At 47.1% G+C, this 10,605-nt stretch overlaps 1 protein-coding gene across 1 annotated transcript in view; it reads right to left on the reverse strand.

Moving 5' to 3' along the window:
* Positions 1-631: 631 nt before the first annotated feature.
* The window catches only part of CAMK1D (calcium/calmodulin dependent protein kinase ID), a 462,879-nt gene continuing 452,905 nt past the window's right edge, over positions 632-10,605 (reverse strand). The window contains exons 8-10 of the mRNA XM_019656989.1: positions 10,226-10,413; positions 9,166-9,283; positions 632-6,920 (exon numbers count right to left, since the gene is read on the reverse strand). Of these exons, the coding sequence (XP_019512534.1) occupies positions 6,802-6,920; positions 9,166-9,283; positions 10,226-10,413 (425 nt within the window). The 3' untranslated portion in view covers positions 632-6,801. The remainder of the gene's footprint in view (positions 6,921-9,165; positions 9,284-10,225; positions 10,414-10,605) is intronic.

A 10,605-nucleotide genomic window follows, 5' to 3' on the forward strand; every position in this document is an offset into this window, starting at 1 on the left:
TCCTCCCACAGACAGCCACTTACTATTTGCATTGAAGAAATTGTGTGGTTGTCAGATCCGATCCCCACAATGTATTTGATGACCTATGAACTGTTAAGTCCCCTCACCTCCCCCCTCCAAAAAAAAAGAAAAAGATAGCTGCCAGCCTTCTGCTCAGAAAAAAATCTTCCTTTGGGCATCGAGAACTCCAAGACTATGCTGAGGACATCGTGACGTGTGTGTGTGCCCTCAACCCCTACGCAGAGACAGCTTTCTGGAAATCAATGTTGGCTTATCCTCCAAACAACTCACAGCTATCCAGGTAGTGTGACTGCAGGGTCTGGGCCCACCTCCAGACACCTTGTGCAGCAGCAAGAAAAAGGGGGAGCTTTCCTGTTCAGCAGGGTGTCCAACTTGGGCACCCTCCACAAACCCCAAAACCAAAGACCCCAAACCTGCCCCACCCCCGTTCCTGGCACTTCCTGATCATTGGACCGGTGGTATGAAACATTTAGGGGACCTCGTGCATTTCCGGAGGCTCAATTCAAATGCCTTCCTTCAAATCCAAAGTTCAGAGACAGGAGGAAAGATAGAGCTGCTGAAACAACTACTTCCTGCTCCGTGTGGAGGAAACAAACCACATATACCCAAAGGTGATTAATCGTCTTTATTGAAGGAAAACAAGAAGTCATCGGTCTCGTTGTCATTATGAAAGACATCTTGATAAGTGTACATGATTGTCAAGGCAGAGATTCACTTGTTACATAGGCCTGTTCACAATTTTGCAGAGCCACAAACTGAGGTGGGTTAAACTTCTTGCAGAGTTTATTACATGCATGGAATAAATGCACAGTTCCCCTTCTTTTGGACAAGCATGTTTTTATGGAAAAATGGAACCAATCGCAAGCCTGGTAATATAGACACGGGGACATTCCTGGGTTCGACGTTGGAAGCTTTTGGAAAACATGCTTAGTGTTGGGAGAGCTGCAAGAAGGTTGACGACATTGTGTATAGGGACTAAAGCCAATTGTGTGAAATTGTTCCAAATTTTGATTCTGGACAGAATGTACCTTTTGTGTCTTCCAACCTGAACATGGGACCGGCATAAACGCTCTCTGAAACATGCAGCCCCATCTTTGAGAACACCACATCGAAGCCATTTGGACAGTATCTCACACAGTTCTGAAGGCCAAGTGCCCCCGGGAAGGACAGGCACAAACATCCTCTTTCTTCTCTCTTTCTGTTTGTCTGTCTGTCCCTCTTTTGTAAGTCTGGTTCCCAGAGCTACCCCAGTACCTCTGCTTCTTCCCCAAAGTGCAGACCTACCATGAGGGTCTGGGAACCTCATTCTGTCCAGGTTAAGGTTTTCCTTTGAGAAGTAATTTATCCAGTATTTGGGGCATTTGAGTCCCTGGTGACGTTTCACCGCTATGACTAAATCCTCAAACACGCCTCTCATTTTCTTTTTTCCTATCCATAAGAAAATAAAATCACCTCTAAGTAAAATGATTCCGTAAATAATCAGAAGTCATAGTCATCGTAGAAGAAGTTCCCTGGAGACCAAAAGGTTAAAAATAGGTATGGCGAATGCAGAAGCAGCGTTAGTACAAAGGGTGAACGCAACAGTTTGTCCCTTTGGTGTAGGAAGATACAGAGAAGCCATTCCACGCTTTGCATTGTCCACAAAACCAGCCCTGGCAGCCACATGCTGTGGGTTTGGCTGCCAAACGCACAGGCTTTGGGTTCATTGAAGTGCCCCCGCCCCCCACCCCCCAGAGCCACAAGCCGAGCTGCCCCTGCTGCTGCTGGTGGTGGGGGAGGACTCGGGGGGCTGGGAGGGCTGACGTGCCTTCCCGTGGTGGGCCAGGCCTTGGCTGGCATGCAGGCTGACCTCACAGTGGGGCTGGGCTCCTGTGCCCAAGCCCGGACTGCACAGCACGATGCACAGGGGCCGCAATAAAGGTTTGGGCTGAAGGGGGCTTGGGCCTCTGCCCTCCTCTCACTGCCCCAGCCTGCTGTCCACGGCAGAGCTGTTCAAGCGAACTCATCTGCAGACTAGTTTTCTCGAGTCTTCAGGAAATAAGTCACCCTCCTTTGGGGAATCTGTTCACCCACTTCACCTTTTCTATCTTAACATCTTCAATTCTGAAAATCACAGGAGTGCAACGCTTGTTTGCAAATGCCAGGTACACTTGCAGCCTCAACCAAGGACCAGGTGCCCCCCCCCCCAAAAGAGTGGTGGGTTACATACAGGTATATACATTGTTTCTTTTTGTGAAGACAGACAGAACAGTGTTTGGTCTGGAATGTGTTTAAGGAGAAGGCAAACTTTGCAGGGTGTGAGTAAACAGGACGGGGAGGTGCCGTCGTTTTAGGGGAACATGCGGAGGCTTCGTGCATTTGGATGAGTCCGAGGACCTTCCTCTCACTTGCCAGAAGTGACTGTGAGCCCCTGGGAAAGAGTGCATCTTATTTCTGTTTATGGAAGCGGGAGGAACAGCCCTTTGCTGGCCCTTGCCCTTTCTCAGATCCAAAGGAAACCCCGCAGTGCAGTGCAGTGCAGTGCAGTGCAGTGCAGTGCAGTGGAAATCACACAGTAGGGAGTGTTGCTGGCTGGAGCTCAGAACCAGTGACCCCTGTTCTCCTGTCTTCAGCCCTGGAACGACAATGGCACCAGCGTGGCTTCTCCAGTGTGAAGACCAATAGTGGCCACGGCTCTAGGTGGGCCACAGGGCCACGGTGGCCAAAGCCTTAACATACTGAGTTATTTCCACTGAGACATGGTCTTTCCTTTGTTTGGAATTGCTCATGAGATGTCAAGCCCCAGTGGGTTAATCAGATTAAGCTGTCACTCCTCAAGATAGTGGATCAGCCCCCTTTCAGGAGGGATGCCTTGGGCTCCCTTCCCCTTTGTCCCTGGTGTCCTTGGCCTTTGTTCTAAAGGAGAGTCCTCCCCTTCTACCCACAATCCATCTAGGACATGTTGGACACCAAGGTAGACAAGTGAACAAGATGAGATTAGTGCTGGGCGGGCGGGTAACCTGAGTCAGACGGGCTCAGGCCCGGCCCGTTCAGCTAAAGGTGTCTTCTTCTAACCCAAACTGGACTGTTGAGTTCCTTGGACACTATGCTTAGAGCCAGGTGGAGAGTGGGACCCTCTCAAAGGTCACAAGCTCCTGTGCCAGGGGGAGCTGCTCCCTGTTCTTACGTGAGGTTTTAGAAGTGACTAAAATCACTGCCATAGTCAAGAACACGAAGCCACGCCTGCTTTTGGGGGGCAGTGAGGGCATGCTTTCTGCATAGTTCTTTTCTTAAACAACAACGACAAAAAGGGGACATGAAGGGGGACATGTCCTTTCTATTCTCCCGTGGAGCCAGAGGCAGTAAGAGGTGGTGAAAACTGCCTACTGCAACAGTCACGAGCATCCCTGGCACTGCTGTGGGTCCATCTGGGCACCTTCATTGCGTGAGAATTTTCCATAGTCGTGAGCACCTTACGTAGGCAGGCACCGCCCCCCCCCAGCTGCTCCAGGTCCTCTTCCCCACCCAAAGCCGACACTCCAGAGCCCAGAGTGCCCACTGAGGGCGGGCAGTGAACAGTCCAGACTCCAGGGACTGGTGAAGAGCCACGAGCTGCCGCTCTGTTGGGGACCTGCATGTGGGCATGAACTCCCTGCTCATTTCAGGCAAATGCCAGCTTCTCTTACGGCCTCACAGATGAGACGAAGGTCAGGGAAGCGAGGGAGGGACAGGCAGGTGGCTGAGGGAAAGACAATTTGAGGACACTATTTCAAAATGTAACATTCAAGTGAGAAAGAAAACCCACTTGCTCTGAGAAGGTGAGGTGACCAATGTGGGGGGCCGGGGAGCTGGGGCTGGAAGGGAGCCTGTGATGGGGCCGGGGGTCCACACACACTGGCTCGGAGGCCAGTGGACATAGAAAGCTCAGCAACTACTGATGGAATTTGGCATCAGTGAGAGTGCTAGGACTGTGCCTCCCCACTCGGCAGGTCTTAACAAAAGGCACATTCTGGGTTCTCTTCCTGTGTTGTAATGAAGCATACGGAATACCAGATATAGTTGAAAGACAGCCTCTATCCTTATACAACTCAAGCTCTCTCAAAAGAGCAAAAGTTCTTCCATATGCTCATTTTCTTCTCTTCCTAAAACAATAGGAAATAATCTAAGTCTGGCGGCATTGAGACAGTAGGGACTTGCCCGATGTCAAGTTCAACCTTCGGGCTGAAACCAGTCGCCATCTCCTCCTCCCACTATGTGACTGAGACCTGACGTGTCACAGGCCAAGCATGGCTGAGAGCTGACCTGAACTGCAAAGAGGACGCCAGCGGCAGGGCCCACCTTCCAGCTGCACTTTTCAGGCAGGACATACTTTCAAACTAACTGGATAGAATACACACCCCACATATCAGCTCCAGAAAATCACGTAATCATCAGTAACAGACTTTGGCTTCACATGTTGCTTTCCCAGTGCAACTGCTTGCGTATCGCACACAGTACAAAGAGCTGATGACTATGCAGGCACACACTATAGGTACCAACTTCATGCTAATGTGACATCTAATTACTGGTTTTCTTATACTGTAGAAACCTGAAAGTTCCATTACACTTGTCAGTAAGCGACATCCTACTGAATGCCCTGGAGAGATGCCTCTGTTTCCTCAGACTCCCTTTACAAGATTCACGCTATTGCCCTAAATGTGGGGGGTGGATGTATATCCAACTCAGGCGGTACTTGTTTCTTAACTGGGTCTATTGTCATGTGATAGGTTTTCCCAGGCGTTTTACAGATTCTAAAGAGTGATTGCCTGATTTCACTCTGGGTGCATGTGTGGCAGACAGCAAGCAGGATTCCTGCCCAGGGGCTGAGTGCCTATGATGCATGTGGGAATGGGGTAGACCAGCTGCCTGTCTTTCCCGCTATTCTTATGCATGTCTGCACTGCTGTCCTAAAGGAGGCTGAATTAAGCTGCTGAACCTCATAACATTGTGATTGTGTGATTGTGTGTGTGTGTGTGTGTGTGTGTGCGCACGTGCGCTGGGGACAGCTATCCCGAAACATTTGGCCTGGACATAGGCAAGGGTGTGGAAGTGATAAAGATGGCTTAACCAATAGGACCTGCCACGTTTGGCCAACTGCAGGAGAAGGGCATGAGGACAAGAGCCAAGAATGTCACTGGACTCTCAGGCAGACCTCAGGGACACACAGCCAGCTGGTGCTGACTGTACAATGCAGACTCACATAGCCACAGGGCCGAGGAACGGCTTTTGCAAAGCTGGCATTTGGAGTCACCTGCTTGCATCGACAGGACAGCATCCTTGAAGTCTCCTTGAGAAGTGCTTTGCCCTGGGTTTCACCCTGCGACTGCTGTGTCCTGCACACCTACCTACCATTTGGCTGAACAACGTGGCCATTTGCCTGGATCACTGACAGCGTGAGCACTGCAAGGCCTACATCCTGGGAAATCCTTCAGTCCCGGGTAGACTGGGACCTTTGGTGACCCCCGCCCCCACCACAGGTCTTTGGTTTTCAGATAGCCCTGGTCAGAGGGACGGCTTCAGGTGCCGGCTGGGCCTGGCTGAGGTGGTGTCTGGCCATCACTTGCTTGGCAGGTCACCTCTCCTTACTACCCCACATAAACTATTTTCCTAGGCCATTTCCCTTTCCTCCTCCAGATAACATTCGTACAAGAACAGGGTAAAGATGTGCAGAAACAACTTATGTGAGTTGGAGGCCATTTTAAGTGTAAGATTAGAAATGCATTTTTAAGAAAACAGAGAGAGATTAATTTGAAAACTGCATAGCTGAGAGCAGAGCGTTCATGGGTGACCCCTCATGAGAAATGAGAGCTGCCTGGGAGGTTCACTTTAAACAAAATGGCATCTTCGTAGGGGAGATCCTTAAATATCTGCTGGGTGGGCATCTCCTCCACAGCAAGTCCAGCCTTTGAAGTTCAGCCTTTAGTTTCTGGGGGAGCAGGCTTCTTAATTTCTGGCCGCTGATGTCAAGGGCCCTAGCATCTCTGGTTGGCGAGGGGTTTGCTGAAGGAGTTGCCGGGAAAGGTTTTCTGCAGGTTCCCTCCCAAAGTGGCCCAGAGAGAAGACAGCCCTGCAGAACTGCTGAATTGTCTTCTTAGAGAGCTGCCCCTCCAAGGACGGAGACAGAAGGAGAAGGAAGAGAAGTAAAGTGCACTCTTTGCCTTGGAGACAGATTCTCGATCCTCTTTTTAGAATTTTTAAAAATACCTTTAAATTCACCGTGGAGAAAAAAAAAAAATCTCGTAAAGGTTAACACAGAACTGTATACTGACGAGCAAAAGATATAGGCCATGTAACAAAGAAGTATAGATTGCAAGGACATATTTCTTAAAAAGAAAAAAAATGAAACCCTAATGCACAATATTTACCAATACTTAAATAATCCAGTTGAAACCTTTTTTGTCATTAATAAAAAAAAATACAATATAGATGGTTACCTATACTGAGAAGAGCGGAAATGACAGGAGTTGGGGAGAGGACGAAGAAAGTCCGTTCCATTTGAGCTTTGCAAGATTCATATATACAGCACCAGATCCTATTAAATCAGCTCCCTTGAGTCAGTACAGTTTGTGAGAAATGAACATTTCAGAATTGCAGTATAAAATATGGCCATAAAAAAACTTCTGTCTTCCAGTCCTGTGCAGGAAGGCGCACCATGCGAGGTGGGATCACTCTGGCGTGGCTAGTGGCACAGGAGGCCCCCAGGGGCCCCCTTCCCTTGCCCCACCTGAGGCCCCACCCCCTGGGCCCCACCTCCAGAGCCAGTCACTTGCTTCCAGAGTGCACTGTCGTCACAGTGGTGGGCCTCGGTCTCCGCTCTGCTCCCACTCCTGAGACCCCTGACGAAGAGGAAATGAAACTACAGAGCGTGGAGGATGCCAGACCTGCAGGCGACAGTGGACACAAGGGTTCAAAGCTTCAGAAAGAAATATGCGCTGCTCTTCCCCCTGCAAGGATTTGCTGGCGGCTGGGATCTAACTTTTATGCACTCAATTCTAAATGTTTACATACCCATAGTTAAACATTTGCAATGTGTCCAAAATGTTTTCTTAGCCCCTCTTTTCTTCCCTCTTTTCATTATGACTGTTTCGTATTTAAATACGGCATGGTTTAGTCATCCTAGTATGATAGGTTCCATTTACTGAGCACTTATTATGTATTAGGCATCAGGTTAAGTGTTGAATACCCACTGTCATTATGAGAGTTGTTTATTACAACACTGTGAAGTAGGGATTTTAAGAATGAAGAAAGAATGTGATACCTCCTTGTGCCCTTTGTTTGGTGTGTGGTCTGTACTCTTGGCTAAGCAGGGTTTGTAACACACAGCACATTGAAATGGGGCTGTTTACGTCTTCCTGTGTGAACTCAGCAGCCTCCCAGGTCTAGAAAAATCCCTAACAGGTTGTACTACAACATTCTCCAAGCAGATGTGTTAGCACCGAAAGGTCTGGATGTGGGAATCAATCCGCCACAGCTTAGCTCCAGTAGTGTATTTCCTTCCATGAACTTTGTAGGCTCAGACATAGGGAGATCCATAAAATAAATACCTAATATGGCTTCCTCATCAGAGCCATTATATGAACACTCAAAGAAACAACTGATCATGTGGTTTCCTTTGACCAGAGGGTAGAAAGGATCTATGCTAAAATGTAAATGTGGGTCTATAATAGTGTGCAATTGGGTCAGGGGATGCTCAGAGATTTCTTGGGAAAATTTAAGGGCTGGACATTCCAGAATGAGATGGGGGGACTATTTGGAAAGAAAGAGAGGAAGGGAACCCTTTTCCAAGGTTAATGGGAAGAAATGTGATGCCCAGAGTGAGACCAAGCTGAAGGGTACTTAATGGTTAGGGAGACGCGGGCTGATGGGGAAGATAAAGGCGACTGCTCTGAGGTGGGGAGGAGCCACTGGAACAACCTGACATGAGATAAAGATAAATATATAGATGGGGGAGTGGGAGAGAGAAACAAGGAGAGTAGCTATGCGCTCAACGACACAACATTCCGTGCAAAGGTGAAAGACAATGAAATATTACTATTACTTTGATTGCAAAGCCAATGCATTTCATGTAAGTCAGCTCTAATTATCGTCATCCTCATCACAAATATACGTATGAAAAGTCAATGAGGTCAGGCTGTCATGAGTCTCTGCCACCCCTTGCTCAAATCCTGGGAGTGACTCACAATAATAAGCAAACAGAGGGCAAGGAGATAGATCAGAAAGTGGCTGAGCTTCTGTCCAGACAGACATGGCTGTGTGGGACTTGAGCCACAGATTTCTCATAATAAACGGAAATAATAGCAGGTAGGGTTGTGGGAATATTAAATAATTAATTTTTGGACTGTAGATTGGTACAGCCACTATGGAAAACAGTATGGAGACGCCTCAAAAAAATTAAGACTAGAGCTACTATATGACCCAGTAATCTGGGTGTCTCCCTAAAATTTTGAGGACACTTATTCGTAAAGATATATGCACCCACATCTTCATTATTCATAAGGGCCAAGACATGGAAACAACCTAAGTATCCTTCAACAGATGTTTGGATGAAGAAGATGTGGTACATATACACAATGGAATATTACTCGGCCACAAGTAAGGATGAACTAGTGCCATTTGATACTCTTGAGAGCTTGATGCTAAGTGAAATCAGTCAGATGGAAAAGGACAAGAACCTTATGATTTCACTTATATGTGGGATATAAAACACAAAGCAACAAACAAAGAAACTCGTAGACACAGACAACAGAATGGTGGTTACCAGAAGGGGAGGGGAGTGGGGGCAGGATGGCGAGGGTAAGGGGGTTAAAATAATACATGGTGACAGAAGGAGACTAGGCTTTGGGTGCTGAGCACACATTAGAGTGTACAGATGTCGTATTATAAAGATGTACACCTGAAACTTACATAACGTTATTAACGAATGTTACCCCAATACATTTAGTTTGAAAGAAGAAAATCATTTTAAAAATTAAAGCATGTGCTTGAGTTGTTGGGAGTATTAAATGGGATAAATTATTGCCAGTGCCTGATACACAGCAGGTGCTCAGCAAATGGCAGCGCCCTCCTCTCCACCCCAGACTTATCTTAAATGGCAGTTGAAAAGTTCTGTTTTTGCTACATACTCACAATCTTTTTGGCTGGCCAGACTGAGGCTGCTGGAAACGCTTGCATTTGAACTGTCCAGACTGCTGCCAAGGTGGAGTTTTCTCATATGCCTCACGACGGCTGTGGCGTTAAATGCTTGCTAAAATTCAAGAAAGGAAAAAAGCAGACAAAATATTCCAGTTAATTAAAAAGACGCAGACTGTCTCCTATTATTTTCCCTGTTACCCTAAGCACTGCGAACTTCTGAAAATGTTCTCATGATACTCTAGGAAGGAAATTTATATTGCCCCTGCTTTCAAAGTACACTAATGTATTTGACCCCTCCCCCCTTCCAAATATATTTTGGGAGATTTAAAAACATGCTTTTCTTTCGACATAATAAACATATGAATAAATGTAAACCGATTCTCTATATGTTGAGAAGTGAGTTTTAGAATACAAGACATATTATAATAATATCACACCTTATGAGACAATGTTTTAAAATAGTTTTTATTTTCCTATTTCCTATTATTGGTGCTTTTGTCCCAAATAATAGCATTTCCTCTGAATAAAGGAGGTCAGTGTTATTAATTTTGTTTCTATATGGTCTCTCACTGTTGGTTCTTAATCACCCACGCTGATTAGAATATAGGGTTTAGGAAACCAGTCACTGATCACAAAAATGTTGGTTTAAATCCATCACATTTTTACCAGAAAATGTCAATGAGTTCAATTCAGATTTCCTGGGTTTTTTTCTCCTGCATGTCGCTTTTATACAAGTCGACTACTCAAAGTTCCAGCAAAGTAGAGAAAGACCACAGGGATTACGTTCTAAAGATACAGCAAATGAGTCAGAGCTGGCACTATTGCTATTTTTGGCTTTCAGAAGGGGAATATTACAGCGCAGACTTTGTCCCTCTCACACCAACCTACTCCCTTCAAGTCTTCATCATGATCCGTTAATATCAGCAAAATGATTGGGGTGAGGTTCATCAAGCGTGGGTGGCAGTAACCTTCAGAAATCAGAAATGCTCAGCCTGCAGGACAAGGTTCACGCAAGCGTCACGCTCACTGGGGATCTGATCAACACGAGACTTACTCTCCATTTGCTCTTGGCGAAGTTCTTCCGGATCTGGGCGCTGACGGACTCGTGGATGTTTTTGTTGAGGGCGGTGTCACCTGCGATCCTGAAACAGAGGCAAAGAGGCTTCTTTAAAAGGGTTTCTTGGGGGACTCCGACACTGGCACTGCTTTCCCTGGGGAGCCTCAGCCTGATCCTCTCCTGAGCTTCCCTGAGAGGCTGGCTTTGCCCTCTGTTCCAGGCTGCTTACTTCACCCTATGGCTCTGGTCTGCATGCACACCGTCTGCCACCATCTCACTCAAAATCCTGTGCCACTTCTACATTCTGTCCCCTTTCAGGGGCCGCTTAGCACCTTCATGGTGGACCTCTCTGCCCGGCTCTCACTTTTTCCTTTTCG

This window comes from Hipposideros armiger, unplaced genomic scaffold (assembly GCF_001890085.2).
Source record: "Hipposideros armiger isolate ML-2016 unplaced genomic scaffold, ASM189008v1 scaffold_271, whole genome shotgun sequence".
In the NCBI taxonomy this organism is placed as follows: Eukaryota; Metazoa; Chordata; class Mammalia; order Chiroptera; family Hipposideridae; genus Hipposideros; species Hipposideros armiger.